Source organism: Lampetra planeri, chromosome 43 (assembly GCF_965212315.1).
Source record: "Lampetra planeri chromosome 43, kcLamPlan1.2.h2, whole genome shotgun sequence".
Lineage (NCBI taxonomy): Eukaryota > Metazoa > Chordata > Hyperoartia > Petromyzontiformes > Petromyzontidae > Lampetra > Lampetra planeri.
The window spans coordinates 5360230-5386854 of NC_136149.1; the positions used below are offsets into that span (position 1 = coordinate 5360230).

The window sequence follows — 26625 nt, forward strand, 5'->3', positions numbered from 1 at the left end:
CTTGTATAAAGAGGCACCATATTGAAATAGAATTTCAAGGTAACGTTGGCCAAAATCGCTCGAAAATAACCAAGCAAATGTTTTTCTTCAGACAAACTTAATTAAAAAATGTATTGTTTTACTTTTGAACTTCACCAAATACGCAAGAACAAATAATTAAAATGTACTAAAGAAACAGGTTTTGGGTTTCAGGAGCTCAGCGGCTGACCTTGGCCACTTGGGAGAATCTATTCTGCTATTATTTGCAAAGGGCCACGTGTCTGCCTTTCTACCAACAATGCTGTGATATGGTTTCGCTGACATAAGCACGAGCGTAAGGATTCAGAAGCCAGTCCCCACAGGCCGGGCAAGGAGAAGCGGTGTCTTGTTAAAATCCCATGGTGGCTGCCTGCGTAGATAGAACACGCTGGCTATTGCGGTGTGCTCTTGAGCAGTGGTCAAACAAAACACATTCCAGTATTCCCTTAACAATATGCAGTGCTGGGTACTGAGATGATGACTTCTTCAGCAGCTGTTAAATAAGTACATTCTAGTATCCCCTTGATGGTAAGCAAAGCTTGTATAGTAAACTTACCACAAAACTTGTGGGGTTAGTGGTAGTCGGTGATGACTTTGTAAACACGTCCGATCGTTCCAGGACAGCCACGGCTTTGGACACTGAGCTGTTTCTGACAACACTACTCTCGGCTGGCTACGTCAGCATTTCCTAAATGCTTGGCAGGCCTACGCGGAATTGAAGTGACGTGGGCAAGATAATTTTCATTTATCGAAAATTTTTGTGTTTTACCTGATAGCTTTTAATCAGGTGTATTGAAGGCATATCTGTCGAAACAAAATTAACTTTTTTTTTATCGCTCACCCACATGCCAAATTCAGATAGCAGTTAATTTGGATTTGAGTTAGACACGTTCATCCGACATGAATTGTTTGGCTGAAGTGTGAAAGTGAAGCTTTGAGTCACCGCTGTGTCGCACAATCTACAATTTACATAATTTATCTTCAATATTGGGTACAGCAGTGGTGCAGTGGTTAGCACACTATGCCCTGAAGCCAGTGCCCTTAGATCCATTCCTGACTGGCTATAACACCAGTTGCAAGTGGTTTCTGAGCAAGTGATACCTGCACTGCTCTTAGGTTTGCCCTTCACTAACCTGCACTGACCAGAATAGTGAAGTATGGTCAAACATATCCCCAATTACCAATGGCATCGGGAGGCCTTCATCTTGCAGTCAATTAACAAAGAGCTGTAAATCACTATTAACTTAAAAAACAATATGTAAAAAGTGTATTTGATTAATGCATAAAAATATTATACCATTTACACAGATAAATAAATGAACATTTGCCCACTTGGCTCAGCATGTGCTTTAAGCACAGGATCAACGCTTCGATGTAATTGTCACTCATAACCACGGCACACTGAGTTTCCAGCGTTTTGTGGACCGATGAGAGGGGTGGCGTCGTTATCAATTGCCTGCCGATTTAATCGATTGAAATAAAAAAATGTATATTGACAATCAAGTTGGGAACGTGCCTGAGAAGACATCCGCTGCCGGGGGTGGGGGGGGGGTGGGAGCAATGAAATCAGCTCGTGTGCGGGTGCTTGATAGATTGTTACATCACAGGACTGTGAGAGATGAAAAGAAAAAAAGCCTGCACTTGAACGGTTTTGAGAAGAGCATCCAGGGAAATTGAGAATCGGTCGCGTGATGTATTCGTGTTCACTCTTGTGTCTCGTCATGCCCTAAACGGTTTGTATGTCTCGTGCTAGGTGTGCCGGCACATGTGGATGGGACTGTACAATGAGCGCTCTGCTCTTATGCCCGACTTCAAGGACCCCCAGAAGGCCAAGGAGTTCCTACAGGACAAATATGAGAAGCGAAAATGGTATGCACTGCTGCTGCTTAGTGTTGATTTTCTCCGGTCATCCTCGCAGCGGCGGCTTTTGGCTAACCATCGAACAAAGACGGTCACTACGTCGTATGTTTTCAGATGCGCTTCTGCGGCCGTCTGGAACGCTCTTCCTTCCGATATTAGGAAGCCACTGGAACTTTGCACGTTTAAATCTAGATTGAAAATAATTTATTTTGAACTGCGTTTTTAATTTATTTAGTTGTCCTTTCCCCGCACCTCCAAAAAGCACGGTTGGCTATATAAGGTGCGAAAGAAGTTCAACATGCATACAGCGCTGATTCATGCCCAGAGCCAGCCTGTGACTTGCTTCGGGTCGATGTACCCAGACCAGATATTTGTCACTTGTCGGTACCACACGAGGTGGCGTAACTTTAGCGGGTTCCAATTTTTTCATGTGGTCAACAACAATGAATTACACTTGGGTAACAAAAACTAAATGTGTTCCTGGGTAGTAAGTGTTATTTCCTAATTGCTTATGCCTCAAAAGTATAAAAACAGGCTATTATTCCCCACAAACTTTGCTTTTGTGACCAGGACAGTGATATTTTGAAATTTACCTATTTTCAATGAGAATATGTGTGCATTTGTGTCTTTTGTTCACGTAAAGTCCTGGTCACTAAAGCAACGTTTGTGGGGAATAATAGCCATTTTCTGTATTTTTGAGGCATAAGCAATTAGGAAATAACACTTACTACCCAGGAACAAAAATTGTGTTCCATAGTGAATTACGTGATAACCATTCTAAATGAGGTGGGTTATCAAGTAATTCACTCTTTATTGGCCGTGTAAATACATCAGTACAGCTTAATTTCAGATGCTCCTCGGTGGTACAATTTTTTGCTCTGGCCCATGGACTCTTTTTGAGACTTTGGTGAATTCCTGCTCAAATGAGCCCCATTTACAGCCGAGCCAGTTATGGAAATTACCTTGGCAGGGGCGAGCCTATCCATTGGTGAACAACTGTTGAATTTCCCACAAAGTGGAACAAATTTTATCCTCGGTTTAACTCGTAGGCTTTATTAATCATAATAAACGTTTTTTTGGTTAGATCGCGTAAGTATAAATGTGTCGTTTCTGGAATATCGCCCGATGCTGGATGTAATTACCAGCGAAATGTCGTATTCAAATTGTAAATGTTGTGGATTTACTCTCCCAACACACTGGAAGTAGTTACTAATTGGCGCGTTGTTTACGTGACAAACCTTACTGGCTGTGTCGGGTGGTGGAGGATTACGACTATGATACTTAGGCGATCTAACCCAAAAACCTTCATTATGAATAATTTTATTCCAATCATCCGTTTTCTCTGGAAACCTGAATTGAGTCGTGCGAGAGAAAAACGGTATCGTGTGTGGGTTTTCTGTGTGGCCCTTCAGTTTTCCTTCAACATGAAAAACAAAACGAATTCACGTGGTAATTCCCAACTTTCTGGATCCACAGATTCCTGTGAACCCTTAATAAAAATTGACGGACCACTTTGTTTAGCCTGCAACAATTACACGGTCCACTTTTCACAGCCATATGGAGCACTAGTGGTCCGCAGACCACAAGCGGATGGCAACCACGCATTAAGAAACTGGCCATTTGTCCAGTGCTGGCCCGTTCAGCAAAACAATCCGGGTGTGAGATGAACCCAGATGCAAGGGTAATAATGGTTGATGTGGCAGCCCACCCGGGACCATAGCCCTCTCAGTTTTCAGGGCTCCGGGAACCGTGCTTTTCTCACGGTAGTGGGGGGGGCGGCTCTTGCGTCGCCGACAGGTTCGTTCCACCGGAGCAGGCTCGAGCGACGGCGGTGGCGGCCGCCCACACATCACTGTCGGGCTCGTCGGCGAGCAGTGGCAGCAGCACGCCGGAGGTGCGGCCCCTCCGGGCCATCGCCGGCCGCCTCACGCCGACGCCGGACGGCCTCAAGCACACCCCGACGCAGGTGAGGCCGGCTGTCACACGTGCGGCAGTGGCACCAGCCGAGCTCATCTCTTCTCTTGGATGTGGCTCGTTCGGGGAAACGTCAGCTGCGATCGATCCGCTGCTGGGTGAAGGCCTCGTCAAGCTGCCCCCCCACCACCTCTTACGATTCGGCGATGCGACAGTATATCCAGCGACTGCAACCGATCTGATTTCATATTCTCTTTGGTTTTTTTCGGTAAAGTCCCGTAGGTAAAAAATAAAAGAAAAATAAATTATTTGTATTTTTTTTTCTTTTTTACCTACGTGACTTTACCAAAAAAACCCAAAGAGTATGGACCCTTGCAGTCACGAAAACTTCAAATCTAGAATTGATTTCATATTGCTCCCATCTCCTCTGTGGATGTCCCGTAGGACGCATTCCATTCCTTGGCCATCGGTAGAATTGTATGTAAGCAGAACTCCTCGTTTCTCCAAAAATTTACTTGGTCCGTCGGCCTATTATTAGCTTTGCAGACCTGTATTTTGAAGCAGCATCTGTTTAAGCAAACAAACTCCGAACCAGTCTCCCCCCCCTTCCCATAGTTTCTATGCAGTGCCTTTGCCAATAACATCTGCTAATTCAGCAGCAGTTCTCGTTTTATCAGGCGATTCCTTGTCAAATTGTTTTATTGTTACTATCGCGGTCATTGTTCCCATGAACTTCATGCTTTGGTGCCTCCATCCGTTTCAAGGACACGTTCTACCAGATTAACTGCTTTCTCAGTTGTCCTGTGTTCAACCTCCATCGTGCAGAACACAAATTGTCTCTGCCCATTTTCCATCCACACACTGCTCTCAGACCTGGGAGCTCCATCCCGTCATCTCTCTTCCCAAGGTTGTGTAACTGTGCTCGGTTCCAGAAGTGTGCTCTTCTCTGCTCTACTCTTATTAGCGTTCTTGGTCACTGGCCACTTTGAAATTATGACCTTCAGCCATCTGTTCAGTAATTGATCAAAAAACCCTACAAAGTCACGATCATTTACCTGAATAGAGCTAACAGAACAACCCAACCATGATCATAAACAAACACTGCTCCTCACTCAACCCTAACCATTACTGAAATCCTGTGTAAATAGTTCACTATCTCAAGCATGTGCTGTTAACAGTTTCTGCTTAAACATGCCCGGTCTGACCATACATTCATGCTCACAGCACATTGGGAAATTGCATAGCCTTGGGAAAGTTATGCGTGACTAATAGGTTTGAAATGTCGTCCTCGTATCGTGGGCAGTTTCAAATCTGACGCATGTGTGTTATAAAGCAGGTACTCAGCGGTGCAGTGTTGCGAAACCGTAGCCCACTTGTGTACGAAGGGAGGGAGCGGGCAAAGACTGCACTTTCAAAACCAGCAAAATACTTCCTAGGGTTGCCCACGCTGGTCTATAAAACCCTACACAGTTGCCTCAATAATTGATGTGTTCCCATGGAGGTTGCATAAAAGCGCTTCGCCACACCGGACGCACACACTCTGGGAAGCTCAACTAATTGGTTCATCAAAGCGGAGGTCGGATTCGAATGACTCGTGAGCATTCTCGTCTCTCCTTCCACGCCATACCACCTGCGCACCCAATGACGGAGCCAGGATTTTCAGGTGGGGGGGGGGCAACCCCTCCGGCAATGAAAAATGATAGAGGAGTTGTTAGTAAGTAAGGACTTGTCCCTTGCTTTTATTCGACGCGTGTGCAGCGATGGCGCAGCCATCAATCGAGGGTCGAATTCGAAGCGTGTGATCGGCATCGCGCTCGCTGAATTCGTGTACTGTATACGCAACTGCGCACAATTCTGAGTCACTTATAACTGCTTTGCCGTTACTTATTGCCAATTATGGACTCAGACTATTTTCCTATCATCTCATAGAGTCCCTGGCACATAATAATATGCTACACAGTGGCAGTGGGGGTCGCAAAATGCCGAGTTATTACTAATAAACCCCAATGATCCGATCGAAATTAGGGATTTCGATTGGATCATTGGGGGGCACCTGCCCCCCCCCCCCCACTGGGCGCACCCCCACCCGTCCAACCACTGAGCAATACCAGCCATCTTCCCAGCCCGACAGCCCCTCGCCCAGCCACCCATCCAGCTACCCAACTAACCAGCTTACCATTCAGCCACCCACCGACCCATCCAGCCACTCATCCACCAAATCACCTACCCACCCAGCAACCCACCCACCCTCCCAGCTACCCACCCATAATCTCAGAAATCCACCCAAGTAGCTAATAAGTCACCCAGCTACCCAGCCACCCAAGCAATCGCCCTCCCAACCATCCAGCCGCTAAGCCACCTCGCAAGGCTGCGTACCCAACCACTCGCCCATCCCACCCACCAAACCATCCCTGGTTGGACAGCACAAGAGACGTGGCCTTGTGAAATGACAGTGTACCCCGGCCGGTCCCGAGCTATGTGGATGGGCGGCATGTTTGCTCGAGGTGTTGCCCAGAAATGCGGGTAGGCGGGATGCCGTGCTTCGTGGGCGTAATTTGGCACACGATTGCCGAGCGGCGAAAGGCGTTTGCGACAGGCGTGTCTGACGCGCGTCGCTTGTTTGCAGGCCGAGTGGGCTCAGGATGCTGGGGGAGAGAAATGTAACTATTTCACACGCGAGTCGCAAAATACAGGCACGGGAGGCGGTGCATGGATATCGCGAATAATTGTGAACTTTTGCACGCGTTTCCCCCCCCCCCCCCCCCCCCCCCAGTGAAATCAGTCTTCCTGCAGCGTGCAGCCTCACAGCAGTATGATAACACGGCAGAATATCGGTGAACACATTGCACAAAACTCCGAGGAGCAAAAGTGTCCACGAGAGATATTATTAACGTGAATAATGTACAGCTAAAATTAATAAAAGTAAAATAAAATAAAACTCAAGACGTTTCGGAGGCAACACAAGCCTCCGTCTTCAGGTGGAACCGTCACAGCACGATAGCTGTATCACGACGTTTGGAACCGTCACAGCACGATAGCTGTATCACTTGATACAGCTATCGTGATACAGCTATCGTGCTGTGACGGTTCCAAACGTCGTGATTTTTATTTTATTTTTTATTTTACTTTTATTAATTTTAATTTTTTACCTACGTGACTTTACCGAAAAAAACTAAGAATATGAATCCTTGTAGTCACGAAAGCTTCAAATCTAGAATTAATGTACAGCTCTTTATAAATCCGATGCTGGATTGAGGCATCCGTACACCGTGTCGATTATGGGGGTTGTTAGACCATGCCTCTCTGCACTCCTCAGTGTGGGTAGTTGAAGCAGCCTATAACATCCTGCCATGTACCTTGGTCACCCAAACCAAGTGCTATCCGGTCGCAAACCTGCTTGGCTTCCGAGATCTGACGAGATTGGGTGCATTCCGGGATATTTTGTCATAGACCGCCTTCGAATACTGCAGTAAATATGAATACTGCAGTAAATAAACAAATATCGCACTTTCATTATAATCTACAGATTGTAACAGTAACAACGATGGTGTGTTTTTTGTTGTTTTGTTAACGTGCTTTCCCTGGCTGTTGTGTCGGTGCTGCGGGTCCACTCCAGTCCCCAGCTGTGGGCAGGCCACAGTCCCACCCTCAGCTGCAGACGAACAAAAAGGCATCCCACGTGGACCTGCTGGGGGAGCTGGGCGGAGACCCCTTCGCCGCTCCCTCCGTCGCCTCCGCCAACTTCGCTAACTTCAGCGCCAGCGCGGGAGACCTGGGCTTCGGCTCGGCAAAGGCCGGTGCGTTTGGGCACATTTTTTTTTGCCCGCGGTCACATAACGATGGTGGGTTGGGGATGTTATTTCAGCAGCAGGCAAACAACATGGGAACAGAAGCGGTGTGTTCACAGATGGTTCACACGTGTCGGAATAATTAATATATATAAAATTATAATATATATGCACATGGCACTGGGCTGGCTCCAGTGGTTAGTGCCCACTGTGCGTGGTGTTTTTCACGGTGTGCGTTTTGATTATTTATTTTGGTTACGTATGGACATGCCGGCAAGTGAGCTCCAGTTGTGCAGCCCAGCCTCGGCAGGAACATTCCATTTTTGTTTGGTTATTTTTACATTGGTATGTCAGATTTAAACATTCGCACACCCCAAACGTGACATTTAGAAAACCATACGTTTTATTATTGAGTTGTGATGCTTTTGTGTCTTGCATGCATACTTAATGTTAAGTATTTCTATTTTTCTGCATGCCTGACTAGATGACTTAGATGCCTTTTGGCTTTTCTTATCGGTAGCATCTGGCCACATACAAATACATTTTACATTTAAAATGTTTTAATTGGAATGTTAAGTTGGATTGTTATCATACCTCCAGGGCAAACGAGTCATTGGAAATCGATCGGCAGGTCACCTGTGGTGGCGTAAAGTGTGGGTACAGCTACCTCTTCCAACACGTCTGTTCAATGTGGAAGAGTAGACCAAATACCCTCTCGAGATCGCTCTAGTGGAGGCCCATCTGCCAGCAGTGGCGTGAGCAAGCAACTGCCAAGTTGCGCCTTAATCCATTTTTTTCTCATGGTTATCAGAATTTTTTGAATAATTTTGTGCAATCGCGCAGTAACGGTGGTGATTATCATCACTTTTTTGGAACAACTCATACTCAGTTCCTCCTGAATTCTAATGAACATTGCCTACAGCTCACACTCGACTTTCATCTTGAGCACGAAGCAAAATAAGCCGAGACTAACGTCTTAACGTCTCGGCTTATTTAACGTTTGCAACTGTTAAAGCCAGAGGAAAATCTCTATTAACCGGCGGTGTGCAACACTTACTCATGCGCTTGACAGCGGTGCTATGTTCAGGCGCGATTCCCTGGCCGTTTCATTCCTGTTATTGGTGCTGTGTAGATGCATGTGGTGCCCTGTCAGCGTATTTCTGTGTTAGTTGTACGTCTTAAAATGTGTGTGTGTACTTGTTATTACGTGTGTTGTTTTGTGTCACTTGACACACCCTGGGCACCCTTGCAAAACCAGGTTCTCCATCTCCAATGGATTATGCAGGTAAAATATTATAATAAGTAAAATAAATAAACATGTAGCTTACCGACATGTTCAAAAGTAACCCTGCAATGTGTGATTTAAGCTATGGTGCAACTCCTAATTATTTTCTTGATAGGAAACCCAATGGCTCCAATTTGCCCAGTCATTGTTTGGAATTATGCTTGTCTCAGTGTGTGGTTGGTCAGATTGTCTCTGTGTCTGGCTGGTCAGTCAGCTTGTCTCGGTGTGTGGTTGGTCAGATTGTCTCGGTGTCTGGCTGGTCAGTCAGATTGTCACGGTGCGTGGTCGGTCAGATTGTCTCGGTATGATTGACATCGTCTCAGTGTGTGGTTGGCGAGATTGTGTTGGCAGCTGAGCGGAAGGGGTGCGTGTTTTCCAATTTCAGCGTCGAGTGGAGGCACCAACTTCGCCTCGTTTGAGGCGTTTGGAGCACCGGGTGCGCCCACTGGCTTTGCCAACTTCCCCAAAGCAAACCAGCCCGTGAGGGCACAGAGCACAGGTACCGCATCTCAATCATCTTACCTCAATCACCCCTCTACCCTGCCAGTGTTCATTATAATTGCAATGTGTGATATGGTGACGATCATGAGAATGTGTAGCCCTTAAAAAACAAACGGATTTTATTTTAACAGGTAAGGTCCACTGACCTATATAGCGTTTTTTTCAGAAGCGACCTGGCCACAAATGATAGCTCAACGAAGTGGCTTGTTACGTGGAAATTTATAGCAGCCAAATACGCGAAACGTACATTTATAAATGTGGAGGGAAAAGCCGGAGAACCCGGGGAAGCATACACGCGACAATGGAGAGAACATGGTTGGGATCGAACCCACAACCTCCTCCATAGCAGGCAAGGTAGTTAATATCTCGCCACCGCAGCGCCCTGATTCACTGTTGAATGAGGGCCTCCCCACTCGGCGGCGATCATGAGGGTTGTTTGACCGTACTTCTCCACACCAGTCGGTGCTGGTTGGTGAAGGGGTGGGCCGAGAATCTGGTTGAGTTATCGCTCGATACCGATGCTTGCCGGGTTCAGAGCACAGGCTGTCAACACCTGCGCCACCTTCTCCACCAGTTTTAAACTATAAAGCGTTTTAATACAAGTGTATCTCCAGATGGTGTCCAAGACAAACTGCGTAAATGCACGTTGTTCTTACAAACAATAACAAGAATTAAGATAAGGGTAACAAAGCTATATAAAAAAAACCCAAATGAAAAGTGTTTGACAGATTGAGCCACAGCGTGATGACACACTATGCACAAGCCATCTCAAGCACTGCCACCCCCCTTACGATAAACTCGTTGTAATGTGTATTAATAGATTGAAGTTGCAACTGAGGGAAAGGGGGAGAGGTATTCATTTGGATGTAGGTGCAATCGCATGTGTAGGGACATTGGGAACAATAGGGAAATAACTGAGCAATGGGGGAGATGAGCAAGAAGCGGGAAAGGACTTAAGTCTGAACTTAAAGATGTTGGAGGGAATCCACATTGGTGAAAACTGGGGGAGAGACATCCAAAAAGCGGGGCCGGCAAAGGAGAGGGAGCGACCTCCCACCGTTTGAAGGTTGATTTTGGGCTTTCATAACCCTCGCAGAATCAAAGAGTTTAGATTCGCAACTTCACAAACGTTTGTTGGAATATTTTGGTTAAAACGCGTGCATGTCTCCGTTACCAACTGCGTGGCAAATGGCCAAGGCGCGGTGCTTTTCGGCCGTTTAATCATGATCGGATTCTGGCCCAAAGTTTCCCTCCGCTCAAGCAAAGCGTAGTGGGGTGCGGTGCTCATCTCTGAACCTGAAAAAGTGGTCAAAATACCGAAAATCAACAATAAAAATTGATCGGTACATCGAGGAATGCAGACAGACATTGAGTGGTTGTTCACCCCAGTGAGCGGGTTGTTATGCCGAATTTGTCAAACCCAGATTGCTGAGAAGAGCAGTCGCCACTTGTTCCGTCCATATTTGCCCCGAGTACACTCGTGCCAACACAATGGCGACTCTGTTTATCATTCCCCGAACACGACCATTTCCCCCCCCGCACACCCCCCCCCCCTGCTATTGACATGTGGCGCTACCGTGCCAGTCATCAAACATTGTCGCGCTCTGCCGTCAAGGGGGTCACAGTCACATGTTAGTGCCGTGGACACTTGACAGCTAAGAATTCCCGGTATTCTTAAGCAGCAGATTTCCTTAACGTGTTCCGTCCAGTTCTGCTTCCGTCCATTTTCCACGGCGTGTGATTATTTTTTCAACGCTGGTTTTTGCCTGTTTTTCTTAGCGGTCATTACTTTAGCAAGAGGCGTATTATAACATATCTCTTGTCGGCTCATTGTCAGCAGGACACATCCTGGCACCCTAGCAATATGTCTGCGGTAAAAGTAAAAAAAAAACTATAAAATAACCATGACATCTAAATAGAATCCTATCCATGAATATATTGGTGTCAACTCAGGGTTCAGAGGTCAATGGTCAGTGTCTGCCAGGACTTACTCTTGGCACAAAGTCGAGTAATGTTCCCTGTGTTTAACGAGATCCATTGCGTGATGCCATACTCCCACCACATCCGTCTTTGTATCTCTATTACCCTACTGCTTTCAATGTCCCCATGGAGAATGTGTGATGGTAGGCCTCCATCTAACCTCTGCTTGGTCCTCTTGATTATGATTTTTTTATTTCACAAAACTTGTTCCAGTTCTCCACTATATGGTGCGAAGCAGAGGGTATTTCAGGAAAATGTATTGTTATACTGTACTTTCTATGCTCCCATTGTTATGCTCTCCACCTTCACCAATCCACAAAGATCAGCATGGTGAAGTATGGTCAAACAGCCCTCACAAGCCTGTAAGGGCGTGAAGAGGCCCGCATTCAGCAGTTGATGAACAAAAGGGCTTCACATATCCATGAGCATATGTCTAACTTACTGGCTAGATCTTACTGTGTCAATCCCACCACACAGACCTTACCAATAATGAAGCGGCCAGCTTCACGATGAATTGAAACAAATTCGTGTTTATACTCCGTTGGTAGTGGTGCTCGCTCGCGAATAACAAACAAAAACTCGACACATAAATAAACACTGCCCTGAAAGCAAACCCATACATTCGGTGACTTTTCTGGTCATATGATGGGGAAGAATTTCTTCACGCAATGTCCCTCCTTCATAGTACGTAGGAGACAGCGTTGTTGACAAATGGTTGTGGTGATGGTTGTGGTGATGGTTGTGGTGGTATCAATGGTTGTGGTGGTGATGGCTGGAATGGTTGTGGTGATGGTGGCGATTGTTGTGGTGGTTGTGTAGTGAGTTCAACTGAGTCGCAGACGCGCTTCTTGGAGGCAACACATTTATTAAAACCAACACATGGGGTACTACCCCTTAACAAGATAACAACCTATGGTGGTGGACCACCAGGCTAACTACACTAATTACACTGGAACTAGCTACGATGGACCGGACCCCAGCTTGGGGTCCAGGTCCACGTGTTGGTGACTCTTGTAGGACGTAGAACGTAGAACATCTATTCTTCAGGATGAACAACAGCAGCCGGTCCCTCTCAGGGACCCGGCTTATATCCTCTGTGGCGTGGCTGGCTCCGCCCTTAGCCACGACCACCATCTATAATCCTCTAGCACGATCTCGACCCTGTCACATGACCACTCCTAGCCCCCACCTGGGGCCCCTGTGTAGACTTTACCGGTCACGTGTCCTCTAGGGTCAACCAGAGTGCCATGGCCTATAGTAACCCCATTCCCGTGGCCGGCACCCTGACACCCCATCCTGTAGGGGTCGGCACTGCACGCAGAGCGTGGTGCCATCCAGCACTGTCGGTCAGCGCTCACCGAGCCCCTCTAGGGCCAGTATTGCACCCACATACACGTGGTGTCCGCGATGTCAAGACATCGCACGCCGTGCCTCTCTCGAGCCGGCATTGCACAGTGACATCGTGATGTCACTACAGTTGTAATGGCTGGGGTGGTGGTGGTGGCGGTTGTTGTGGTGGTGGTGGCGGTTGTGGTGGCGGTGGTTGTCATGGTTGTGGTGGCGATGGGTTGTGGTGGTGGCGGTTGTGCAATAGACCGCCGCGTTTATGAGGTACCGCCACCGCGTTTGCTTCCACTGCTCTCAGGGGGCACGTCCAGCTCGGCGTTCCCAAGCTTCGCCGACTTCGACAACTTCCCCAAGTCGTCGAGCGCCGACCTGGGCGCCGTGTCCGCCGCGTCGGCTGCCCCGAAAGGCAGCGTCCCCCCGGCCGACAAGTACGCGGCCCTGGCCGACCTCGACAGCTTGTTCAGCACGGTGACCAAACCGCAAGAAGGTGAGAGGACGTTGGGTCGTCCGCACGCCCATCACGGTGCCGCCATACACCGAGACAATCTGAACGAGAGGGGGCCAGAGTGTGCAGGCGTCGTGGTCCAAGTTTGTCGACTAATAATTTCAAGAGAAAAGTAACCCCCAAAATTACTCGGTTGGGATCGTACATTGCGATCGCTGTCGTCGCCCCCCCCCCCCCCCTTTTGCAAAAAACTCAGCAGGACCGTCCTGCAACCAAAAACAACTCTTGACAATCAGTGAGGCTTTCCTGGGTAAATAAGGGGCATTATGGTGTGAAGACGAATGCTGTGGTGGTGTAGTGGTGAGCACACTTAACTTGCAATCCAGAAGTCGCCGGTTCGGCTTTTCTGCAGCCATTCCTAGGTGAACAAATGCTGTTGTATTATCAGCGTTAACAAGTGACCTTACTGTTTAACACGTAGGCTTTCGCAACCAATATCATCCATAATATAGGTTATTTTTGGGTTGGATCGCGTAAATATAAATGTCCCGTTAAACCTGCCACCACCCGACACAGCCAATTAGTAAGGTTTGTCACGTAAACAGAACATGCCAATTTGTTACTTGTACAGCAACACCGGTGTGTTGGAGAGCAAATCCACAGCATTTACAATCTTAGTACAACGTTTCGCCAGTAATTACAACTAGCTTAATCAGGCGACAGCCAGATCTGACAATAAATCCTCCTGTTTCGTTCCTTAAATAGAGGGATAGATGTGATTACGTCACTTGTGAGCCCTTCGCGTGCGAAGCGGGGGAGGGGGGATTAATGAAGGCATATAAATTACAATTGGTATCCATTGCCATTTGGGTTATGTATATGGTTATGAACGCACATTACGCATGAACATTGTTCTTGTACCTCCTGTCGTTTGCGTGCAATAAAAATAGCAGTGCCTGTTATTGTCTGTGTACGGGTAATCCCCATTGATGTATGGTGACCTGTATAGGCATGCATTTAAATAATGTGTTATTTGATGATTCGCCTCCAAGCAGCACTAGACCTGTTGCTATCCAAACGGTTACATTTTTTTTAATTCTCTCAATTTCGATAGATTCTGTAATTAGTCTTGGCCAGTAGTCACTAGTTTTGCACAGAAATTCAACATTAGCAAAATCAATTGAGTGTCCTTGTTGGCACGCGTGTTCTGCCACCACCGACAGCTGTCTTTGGGAGTATTTAATTTCTTTGGTGTTCTTTTAGTATCATGCCAATCATTCGTCCTGTCTGCCAAATATAGCATTTGCCACAAGTACAATTAATCCGGTACACACCTTCTGTTGATAGCTTCGGTAATACATCTTTAGTATCAGATATTACTATTATTATTACGTAATAATAATAATACAAATTTTACTTTTGCACTCGCTTTGGTTTCCTTCATTGGTGTTCCTGCCCATCAGTCGGCTTGCCAACGTCCGGACCTCCCGGTGACAAGTACGCGGGTTTGGGTGTCCTGGACGGCGCGTACGGGGTCAGCGGCCCCCCACCGACGGCCTCGGCGGCCGTGCACCACTCGGCCAGCGTGCCCGCACCTCCCTTCCCAGGTACCGAGCCACCTGGGGACAAAGTCGCAGTTTTGGTTGACGTTCAGATGTGACCACGTCTCAAGACGTGTAGCATAGTCTCGACAGAGCTCGATTATTGCAACTCGCTACTCTCTATAAGAGTCGGGCAAAATACATTATCAAGCTGCAGCGTGTAGAATTTTTTTTGGCACGTGCCAGGACGGGTACTGCAAGATCCGACCGTGTCCGTCCAGTGCTCGCCGAGCTGCATTGACTTCCGTTTGCCAAACGAATACGTTTTAAGGTCGCACTCATTACACACAAAGTGTTTGCCACAAATGAACCACAATACCTTGCTGATTTCGTCAAGGAACATAAACCGTCATGCAAACTCCGGTCATCCTCGCAGCAGCTTTTGGCTAATGAAGACTGCATCATGCGCGTTCAGATGCCCTGCTGTGGCCGTCTGGAATACTCTTCGGGTATTACGAAGCCACTAGAGCTATGCTCTTTTAATCTAGATTGAAAACTCATTTATTTAGAACTGTTTTTTGTGTTTAGTTTGTTATCCTTCCCCGCACATCTGATGAGCACGCTTGGCTATATACGATGCGAAAGAAGTTCAACATTCATACATATAACGCGCTGTACGGAAATGGGAAACGGTGGGCGTGTTTGTTGTAGAAAAAGAGGCAGACAGTCTTATGCAGTGGGAAAAGGAAGAGGTTGGAGTATGGACTGGAACAGTGGCAGGGAAATTACAGCAGGGGATGGCTGGGGGAATTGAGTTCCAGACCATGGTGGCAGCAGACGAGAATGAGCGACCTCCTATAACGAAGCTTGATTGGAGGATTCGACAGAAAGGTTTGTTTGCTTGAGTGGAGAGTGTATGTGAAGAGATGAGAGGGGAGAGGTAGGAGAGTGCGTGGGGGGGGGAGTAGAATGAGATGAGAGGGGAGAGGTAGGAGAGTGCGTGGAGGGGAGTAGAGTGAGATGAGAGGGGAGAGGTAGGAGAGTGCGTGGAGGGGAGTAGAGTGAGGGGAGAGGTAGGAGAGTGCGTGGAGGGGAGTAGAGCGAAATGAGAGGGGAGAGGTAGGAGAGTGCGTGGAGGGGAGTAGAGTGAGATGAGAGGGGAGAGGCAGCAGAGTGCGTGGAGGGGAGTAGAGCGAAATGAGAGGGGAGAGGTAGGAGAGTGCGTGGAGGGGAGTAGAGTGAGATGAGAGGGGAGAGGCAGCAGAGTGCGTGGAGGGGAGTAGAGTGAGATGAGAGGGGAGAGGTAGGAGAGTGCGTGGGGGGGGAGTAGAGTGAGATGAGAGGGGAGAGGTAGGAGAGTGCGTGGAGGGGAGTAGAGTGAGATAGATAAGGTGTCCATGTACAAGTCGGAGTTTAGCATACCCACAAGTACGAACCTTACTCTTTGGTTATTTTGGTAAAGTCACGTAGGTAAATAAAAATAAAATTAAATCACGACGTTTCGGACACAACACAAGCGTCCGGTATCAGGTGGGACAACCACAGCAAAAAACAGTTGCTGCAATAGGCAAAAGAGCTGCTGGTGTTGTGTCCGAAACGTCGATTTAATTTATCTTTATTTACCTACGTGACTTTACCGAAAGAACCAAAGAGTATGGATCCTTGCAGTCACGAAAACTTCAAATCTAGAATAAGTACGAGTCTTGCTATTACAGTGGCGGATGGGGTATGGCCCTATCGGCGAGCTGAACACCAATTGAATGACATCTGTTTGTTTCTTTGTAGGTGCAACCAACCCGTTTGTAGGAGTGGGAGTGTCTGGTTCTCCAAATCCTTTCCAGACAAATGGTGAGGTCACACTGCACATGGAGAGATATGCAGAGCTATCGAAATACTCTGTTGGTTGTCTGCCTTGAGTCAACCTGTACAGCCCAGCCTACCCATCTTAAAGACAGCGATATTTTTTGTTTTATAAACCACAATTCTCAATAAGTTAATTATCTGAAAGCTTGTTAGATTTCATCACCAAGCACTCACTGATTCACATTTTGTCACTCGCCTCCTTATCACTCTTTTATTGCTACCACAATGATTATTGTTCCACGAACTTTACTCCTTGATTATTCCACCAATGTTGAGTACACACATCTGCCAAACTGTTTATGATTCACACTGTTCGACTCATTCACACTGTTTGGCCACCGCCGTATTGAAGGTCAAAATATTTATTTCTGCTTCTTACCCCGCATCACCCGACTTTGGAATGCCATCCCATCATCGCTTTTCATGCTGGGGCCTGGCTGAGTCAGCCTAGGGCAGCTCAAGAGGTGCCAGGTTTTTCGACTGCGCGAGCCGTGCCGCTGACGGGCGCGCACCATAAACGAATCGAGACGTGTGTTGATGACGCGGAAATAATGCAACGTAATGACTGACGTCGCATTGCAACGTTGAAAATTATAACGCCACTTCTGGCCGTGCTTTGGGTCAAGCCACATTACACAATGCCAGTTTCCTATCTAAATAAATATTAATTAAGGGACACTCTCCCTTAAGTTGTTTCATGCAACCTGGCCCAGATGTGCCACGGTTTGGTTCTGGCTCAGTTCGTCAAATCGGCAATGGAAACCGCTTGTGTCGTGAGAGCCCCGTGTTGGCTCGGCTCGATTGTACCAGTGGAAAAACAGACATTGGTGGCAGAGCATCGAAAATGAGGCCGTGCCACGCGATTTGAGTGCTACCTGCCCTTAAGCCTGCCTCACATGCCGCGCCCTCCCCTCTCTGCCACGCTCCAGGGTTTGCCGCGTTCAGTTCGGCAGGAGCGCAGTCCGGGTTTGGCACTGCAGCCCCGGTCTCGGCGTTCGTGCCGAGCTTCCAGCCGGCACCCAGCACCTTCACGCAGCAGCAGCCGCCGCCCGCACTGGCGGCAGCGGCGGCAGCAGCTGTTTTCCAACAGCAGCAGCATCAGCATCAGCAGCATCAGCAGGCTGCCCTCCAGCAGCAGCATCAGCAGGCTGCCCTCCAGCAGCAGCATCAGCAGGCTGCCCTCCAGCAGCAGCAACAGCAGGCTTCCCTGCAGCAGCAGCATCAGCAGGCTACCCTGCAACAGCAACATCAGCAGGCTACCCTGCAACAGCAGGCGCTGTACATGCAGCCGCCTGCCTACCCTGCACAGCACAACGGTAAGTGTACAATGCTGCTGTGTGTATAGTGTATGCATGGTGCTGGCCACCCACCCCCGCGTGCTTCTACTTGCCATAATAATAGCTGCTCGCTAAACGGAATTTGCCCGGTCTGTTAAAGGCAACACGGAGAATCTTTGTAGATCATTTGCAATTGTCCTCGTTGTTGTTGTGTTTGTCTCCTCTAGGCACTCCCTTTGGAGCATTCGTGCAGCCCAAGGCAGCTGCTGCGGTCCCGTTTGCGCAGCCCATCTCTGCGATGGTCAACAACCCCTTCATGGTAGCTCTCGTCTTCGTCACACACACTCACACCACCAGCGCAAAGATAAAATCTCACCTGTTGCCGTGCCCGTGAAAGATGAGCGGCTTCGGCGCTTTCAACGGCCATCTAGCTGGCAATCCACAGTCCACCACCTCGTCTCCCCCACGATTCGAGGAATCATTACAATTCAGATTCACGGTTCAATTTAGGAATCCATTATCATTATATCTATGGGCACCTTTTTTGCCCACATCCAATATGATGAAACATAGGAATGGGTTTTACCATTTCCGGCAATAAAACAGGTGTTAAGATGTTCAATCACCAAATAGAGAGCCTTTTGCCTAGGCATCAAGTCTGCATTAACCACACATACTTGTGGTAAAACATGCAAACTAACATGCTCTTATAATATATGCTTTGTCTTTTATCATTATTATGATCTGTGTTGTGTTTACCGTCTGGCTTGTTTATTCGTCTGGAGAGAATCACTTCTTATCACGTTTGCATATAATTTGCACAATTGCAGAGGGTTCATAGATCCAATTCCTGTTTACTATGGGACAAAGCATTTGTCAATAACACTGTGGCCGTGAAAGGAAAGGTAATAGGCAACGTCCCAGGCAGTGGGCCCTCTTCATAGCACGTAAATATCGAGGCCAGAGAGGTCGCGTGGGTTAGACTTTTAAGTATATCATAGGCAACGCTCGCCTATTATATACTTTTCCTTTTAAGGCCACAATGTTGTTCATGAATATGAGTGTGGTGCTTGTGCAGCATTGCCACAATGGAGTTTGACCAAATAATTTGTTTAATTGTGGAACGAAAAGTAACCTCATCACTAAACGCCTTTTTTGCCAGCTGCAAAACTCTTTACTTCCATTCATAGTTTCTCCTTCCAATCAATGCCCATTTGTTTACATGTGTTTGTTTGTGTGTGTTTTTAAAAAGTCGGTAGGGCGTAGTGCTGGCCACCCACCCCCTCGCGTACCATAGGTGCACGCTAACAGCACTTGCCCCAACAGTCTGTTCAGGCTACACGGGGGATCTGTATCTTTGTTTTGTATATAAAAAGACCAGGTTAGTTGTTTTTGGAGTGCACACATCTGAGAAAAGTAACCTGGGGCCGGGTGATATAGCTCTGCTTGCTGACCTGCGTCTACTGGACATCCTTGAAAAAGAGCTTTATATAGCTCATCATATTCCTCCTGACTAAATTAAGATGCTGATTTTTGGCTTAATACCAAATCCCTAAAGGAGATGGCTAAGAGAAGGCAGAACAGCTGTGGATTCAATCTCCCTATGCAGAGTTTTAAATGGAATTCCCTCCTATACATTGCATTTCCCCAGGTACTCCGGTCTTCCTCGACACATCAAATGCTCCTGAAAATGTAATTGGCCAAATATCTCAATGCAGGACTATCCCGAAACATAAGCCTTGAGGCTCAGTGAGGCTTTTCCCCGGGTAATTAAAGGGGCATTTATTATTTATCGCATGAAGATGGATAGTGCAATGAAGGATGAGCGCTCACTGAACTCGCAACAGGACCGTCTTCGGTGGTTTATTCGTTCTCCTGGCTTTGCAGTTGAAACAATTAGCATGTCGCTTAATGCTCCCCCCCCCCGCCACTGACCCCCTCTAATTCACCCGGTATAACTTTACCCCACTACAGCAGGCCACGTGTAGTTGGGGTAAAGTATGGGTTGTGCCACCTCTTCCAGGCGTTTGACCAGCGTGGAAGAGTAGGCCATGAATACCCACTTTCGGAGCCTCTTGAGCTCACTCGAGTGGAAGCCATTCCACGGGCAGGGGCACGAAGCGAACAAATTGCAGTCCAGCACCTTTAGTCTACCTTTTATTATTTACATATATATGTGCTGTTATACAGCGGTAGACTTGCGACACGTTGAGTTATATTAACACGTGTTTTTATTCTCTCTTCGTTTCTCGAACCAGGGTGGAACAAACGGCGGGCAGTTTCCCGGCAGCGCCGCATCCACCAACCCCTTCCTGTAGTCGGGGCGTCCGGCGTGTGGGCGTCAGAGAGCAGCGGCATCGCAGTCCTCCCGCACCCTGACTCCAGAGCGACATTCGCGGCAACTCCCGGGAACATAAGGAAGCAAAAGCACGCCCCCTCCGTGCTTCTGCCCACACTGCAGCAGACACCCGCTCCCTCCGTGCTTCTGACCACAAGGCAGCAGACGTCCGCTCCTCCGTGCTTCTGACCACACGGAGGCAGACACCCACCCCTCCGTGCTTATGACCACACGGCAGCAGACAGCCGCCCGTCCGTGCTTATGACCACACGGCAGCAGACAGCCGCCCCTCCGTGCTTCTGACCACATGGCAGCAGACAGCCGCCCCTCCGTGCTTCTGACCACATGGCAGCAGACACCTACCCCTCCGTGCTTCTGACCACACGGCAGCAGACAGCCGCCCGTCCGTGCTTCTGACCACACGGCAGCAGACAGCCGCCCCTCCGTGCTTCTGCCCACATGGCAGTGGACTGCTGCCCCTCTGTGTTTCTGACCACACGGCGGCGGACAGCTGTCCCTTCACGAAACCCCCCGGTCATCTGGATCACCAAGGCTTCTTCATCTCGGAAGCACCCAAGTTTCATAAAAGGTTTTGGGGGGGGGGGGGGAAACTGAGGCGGCAACCGTTGTTCCAGACTGCTTCTATTTTAGGAGTGCATTTTTATTCATTATCAATAGTGTGGGGGGGGGGGGGCGTGGGGGGGCACTTTTGTGGCAGGTGGTGTCTTGGTTTATGTTAACCCTTTTTGATATTTTATTTGCTTCGCTGGTAATATAGAATTACAAATTTCCAGCCAATTATTATGTTTAATTTGTAATTCTTTTAACAATGTCTACCAGCCATTAAGCTTTGGCTGGTGACTCGGATGATGAGAATGATGTCTTACGACGAATCATGAATGGATCTGAAAATGCCTTTTAAGTCTGAACTTTCAGCTGTCTTCATTTCTTTAATCTAATTTTCTTGTACGCAGCATGTATTTGTTTTTATATTCTGGAGCCTAGCGTAGCATTTACCTGTTACGCCTTTAAAAGCGTCGGATCAAGAATAGCTCACGTGTTTCACCGTGTCACTCGTGTTGAAGTCAGATTATATTAGTGCAGCCATTAACTACAGACCGTTGCCCTGTTCAACTCTAAAAAGCTATCCATAATAGAGGTTTTTTTGGGGGGTTAGATCACGTAGATATATACATGTGTCGTTAAACCCGACACAGCAAACTAGTAAGGGTTGTTGGAGAGCCAATCCACAACATTTACATGTTCTGTTTACGTGACAACCCTTACTATTGAGATGTGTTGGTTGGTGGCGGGTTTAACGACACATTTATATATTTACACGATCTACCCCAAAAAAAACCTCTTATAGATATTGGTCGCGAAAGCCTATGTGTTAAACTCTAGAAAACTAAAGAAGCAATTCGTGTTACATTTCTGTAACAAGCTAAACATCATAGGAAACAAATGGAGATGCAATCCAATAGATGATCATGCTTTGCACAACAGCACTGTGTTAACGTAATGTGTAGAAAGACTCGCCCCCACCATAGGAATGTGGAATTTCCACCACCGGCTAACGGCTGTAAACAGGAGATGAGCACCAGCGCCTCATTGCTCAAACAGGTCGTGCTGACTTGGTGGAAATTCCAATTTCAATTAATTCCCACGCAATATCACAGCTTGAGTAACTAAAAAAGTAAGTGAAGCTTCACTGCAGGACATTTTGCCTGATTTTTTGCTCAAACTCTCAACTTCCTTCCATTGGCCTCCCACATCTCAGAACAAGGGGGGGGGACCGTCTCTTCGTTTCTGCAGCCGGGTCCGGTGCTGTGCACCTGCCCTCTACCGGGCTGACGGGCAACTTGCCTACGAGTCGCGCTTTGCAATGCAATGTTTTTTTCTTAGATTCACGCTTGATGCGATTCCCCGCGGTCGCTTCAACAACGAATCAAAAGTTGCCTAACACAAAGCACCTTATCTCTGCGTGGCCTCCTGGCTTCTGCCCCCCCCTGCTTCCCCACTCGTTGTGTAATGATGAATGTTGGCCCAACTCTCAGACGATGTGTACGATAGTTCTGCTGTGGATTGAGCAAGATTTCTTACGAACTTGCGTTTTTACTGGAATCAAAATCCCCCAAGTACGCCTGCCTTTAACAAGAGTGTGCATTGGTGTAATTGTGGCTCGCAGCGTAGTTTTATTTAATCACGTATATTCTGTTATTTTTACCAATCGCAGAGAAGAGTAGTCAATCGACAAAGTGAGCTTTTTGTCATTCGCAAACCTACACTCGTGTTTGAGATGACACCGATTTTGGATTTAGCTGTCATCTCGGCCGCTGCCTTGTTATTATTTTTCTTCCCTGCAATTAATCTCTGTCTGGGGGTTCAAAGTTCATCACAGTGTGCAGGTGTTGGGGCTGTGTTGTGGGGAATTGTAGGTACATGCCTATGTGACTTATAATCAGAATATTTATTGAGACTGGAGCAATCCGATGAGCTATAAATCTCTTTTTCACACAGGTATCCAGTAGGGGCAGGTCAGAACGTTATGACAACAATACAAAAACACGACAGTATAGGAAAGGTAAAAAAAAATATTCGAAAAAAATACAAATCAAACTAAACTTTTTTTTATTTTACCAGGTAAAGCGCACTGAGCTATATTAGCTTGTTTCTCAGAAGCGACCTGGCCAAAAATGATTGCTCAACGAAGTGGCTTATCATCACGTGGACATTTTTAACCTCCAAAGAAACAACAACAGCAATTATGGGGGGCTGGGGGGGGTTGCCCCTGGTGAAACAAAAAAAAGATTTTGAATACCCATTTGGGCTCTCGTTGCGAACTACGATTCACTTGATCGCTGGTGAAACCCACTTGGGTGTTGAATCCGCAGTCGTGCAGTGCCAGCAGTGTGTCGTCCACACGGTTACGGTCGGTCGTGTTTGTTTTGTGCACATGTGGGCGCGTCAGACTCCTTTATGAATACTCGAGGCTCATTTTCACACATTCTAACGAAGTGTACACAGCAGATTGCAGTCATCTAGTTGTCTCGTTTTAGAGATGTAAACTTTAAAAAAACACTTAGTCCAAGTGTGGTTTAAATCCGTTGAGTAGTTTAACGTATGAATTTGAGTTAAATGTTAGTCATGACCGTAATCTTAAAAAATGTGAAACGTTGAATAAGTTTCAAAATATAGGAGTCATTTACACAACGGCCTCTTTGTAACCTCTGGAGTGGGTGCAGCCTCTCATTAGAGGAAGTGGAATGTCACTCAAAACTCAAGCTGTGCCGTCCATGGCAATTCTTTACCGAGCCCTGTCCTGCGGCTACCATTTCGAGAGGGTTAGACTATTTCTAAGTTAACTTGTTGGGTAAATCCCCCCCCCAGCTTATCCCGATTGTGCTATCGGTGGCTAGTCACGGGATAAAGTATCAATGCGGATCTCTCGCAGAGCATAGCAACCGTTCCACAGAAGCGGATATCACGCAACTACATCTTGAGATCCCTTTGCACAGCAGATGGCAGCACTTTCCCACCCTCCCAGCCACACGGAGTGTCAACCCGATACGATACAGTTTTTATTTTAATTCTCGGAGCTGAAATCTTTGCCCAAGTTAAATGCAGAACTAAACTTACATGTGATGTTTTTTTTGTTGCGGTCATTGGTGACCAGGCTGAGACCATAGATAATGATGTCGTTGTTCTTGCTCGACCTCGCATGGAACCAATGATCACTTCATCCCAATTTTAATTTAACGTACGTTTTAGCGCCACTGGAAAGCTGCATTTGTTGAACTTCTTTCGCACCGCACGTAGCCAACCGTGCCAATCGGACAAAAAACGTAAACACAATAAGCAGTTCTAAAGAAAGAAAGCTGAACGGCTTTTAAAGTAAATCTACCTTTCGTTTTTTGTGCTCCCCGTACATCGTTTCAATTTTCCACCTTTTTTGCGTTTGGTAAAACCTGTCAAGTTTCGCAGGGAGTGCATCACCCAATATCAAATCATTTGCACATGTGGTATTCGCACGTGTTAGAGATGTTTAGCCGCTTAAGTTTTGCGTTCGGGGGCGACGTTGCTTTGTGTAATCCCAGTTTATTATTTTTCATGTAAATTGTTGGCAAACTTTGACGCTGGCACACAATGCTCTGATGTCACGGGATCTTTAACTTCCCCCACTGTCAATCAGGTGTCAAGTATTTATGGTTTAAACACACACTGCAGTATTAACCAGAGCGGAGTAGCAGATTTGAACTGTGAAACTCTTGCAACAAGTGGCGAACGTGCTGGGCTATTGTCAACATCATCTTCGCTACCACGTACGTTATACATGTGTAGAAATGTATCTGCTTGTAGGAAAATATCACGAGCTTTATGTTGGGGAATTGTATTTCGTTTTCATCTAGCCTGGATTAATCCAAGTGCGTCGCTACACTCACTTTAGGTTAGGGAATACCGTTTGCGCTGGGAGAGCTGGCGTCTTGGACACTTGACCAGTTAATCCTCACACTGGATTTTATTTAATTAAGGAATTCGTGGGCTTCAAGCGTCTCTGGCGTTCGCTTTAACAGGCGGTTTATTTTGCGACCTTGTGCTGGTTTTTTTCGAGCAGTATTTATGAAGGTGTCCTCAAAGCCCCAGTTTGTAGATCGCGAAGATGGGTAAAGCCGGGACGATTTCGGTCTATTCACCGGCTTGCGTGTGCTCCCGTTACTCGGAGTGCTTTTAAAAATTCTGACCGCCGCTCCCGCCCCTCCATCCCACCGCTTTCCGAAGGCAGGAAACCTCCCAAGCCACACCCAGCGTGACGTGGGCTCGATGATGCTGAAGGCGTCATAAAGCGCCCCCCCCCCCCTCCGTCTGTCCGTCACCTCCCCATCCGGTGCCAACACGCGTTGCCCAATTTGGTCGAGCAATCTCACGGATAGTGATCGATGGAGTAATAATCGATTTTAATTCTGGATTTTAAGTTTTCGTGACTGCAAGAATCCATACTCTTTGGTTCATTCGGTAAAGTCACGTAGGTGAAAATAAAATAAAAATCGATTTTACCCAGACAAATCCCGAGAGTCCAGCTCCTGCATTGAGCTGACATGTAGCATCCTCGTTTGTACTTTGCACATCTCTTCGGCTGTGACCTCGCATCTGTGTTGAGATGCACGAGCGCTTATTCCGCAGTTTACAGTGCCCTTGGCCGTCCTCGTGTAATTTTACTTTCTCGAATTAGTAACTCGCACGGGGGAGGGATTAGAGGTGTAACGATGCATACAATTAAGGTCACTTCCAAAGCTGACGCTATTTGCATGGTGGAGCGGTGGTACAGTGGGTTCACACGCTGCTCTTTGAACCCGGAAACCCGAGTTCAATTCCCAGCGATGACTTGCATCAGTGGCGAGGTGATTATATAAATCGGCCCTGGGTCTTTTTTACAAACCTGCACTGGTCAGCATGGTGAAGTATTTTCAAGCAACCCCCCCCCCACAATTGACACGATGTGGGGAGGCCATCATCCAACGGTGGATTTACAAGGTGCTGTAAATTATAATTGTTATCACGTTTGATGGATTTCACAGGACCCCTGCAGCCACTAGTGGCTGCTGGGTCATGACGGTGACAATGGATTTCTGTAAAAGTGCAACTGCTTTTTATTTTATTTCTGGTGTTTTTAGTACCTGTGAGCTGAAGTTGTCAAATTGTTTAACCTATTTAACAGTGTCGGCTGAGGAGGAGAGTGGCTGCGTTTAATGAGAGGTTCAATTGATCCATTGGATAGTTCATTGTAAGAAGGTTATCTTAGAAAAGTTTTAATAAGAAATCAAAGCAATTGGGTCATGTTGCAACTCCGAAGGCTCAAATACATGTCGCTTACATCAACTTTGTCTCCGCAACTCTTGATCCTTGGGTTATTTCAAAGCCCTCTTTTCCCCATTAACCGCGCGCACCGTTAATAAGTGCAGTGGGGTTGACCCCACTGCTCTTTCGAACTTTCAATGGGCGCGACTGGGACGGCTCGGAATGGACTGATTAAATGACATTCTGAAAAGTCTCTCAAACGGAAACTCTCATCATCATAATAAGTCTGACCGCATAAAATACGCAAGTACATTTGACAAACTACCTGTATATAAAATGGTAAAAGTTTTCCAAGAATAAACAGTATAGACTGGGGCTTTAAGCAGCAGATTTTTCATTTTATGTAGTATACGCTATATATATTTTTTTCCCTGAGCCCTTTTTCGCTTTGGTTAACGTGTATTTCTTTGTGCTAAACAAACAAAAATGTGTGTGCCGGGTTTTGCGACCGCTTGGTTTACGTGAAGGTAGCGCCGCCGCGGCGTGCGCAAGTCGACCGCCTCGTACCGGCGCTCCGGCCGCTGCCCCGCTGCTGCCTTATGTCCGCTCGTCTTAGTCTAAATCGCAAGCAGGTGCGTGTGCACAAGTGGTAGGTGCGTGTGCACAAGTTGT

General features: G+C 47.2%; 1 protein-coding gene across 2 annotated transcripts in view; it reads left to right on the forward strand.

The window, feature by feature from the left end:
• The window catches only part of LOC144732624 (arf-GAP domain and FG repeat-containing protein 1-like), a 39627-nt gene that overhangs the window by 8195 nt on the left and 4807 nt on the right, over positions 1-26625 (forward strand). For both annotated transcript variants that reach the window (XM_078614120.1, XM_078614121.1), the window contains 10 exons: positions 1772-1887; positions 3676-3844; positions 7409-7589; positions 9251-9364; positions 12992-13180; positions 14602-14745; positions 16465-16527; positions 17472-17858; positions 18047-18138; positions 20078-20746. In XM_078614120.1, coding sequence (XP_078470246.1) covers positions 1772-1887; positions 3676-3844; positions 7409-7589; positions 9251-9364; positions 12992-13180; positions 14602-14745; positions 16465-16527; positions 17472-17858; positions 18047-18138; positions 20078-20137 — 1515 coding nt within the window. In that variant the 3' untranslated portion in view covers positions 20138-20746. The remainder of the gene's footprint in view (positions 1-1771; positions 1888-3675; positions 3845-7408; positions 7590-9250; positions 9365-12991; positions 13181-14601; positions 14746-16464; positions 16528-17471; positions 17859-18046; positions 18139-20077; positions 20747-26625) is intronic.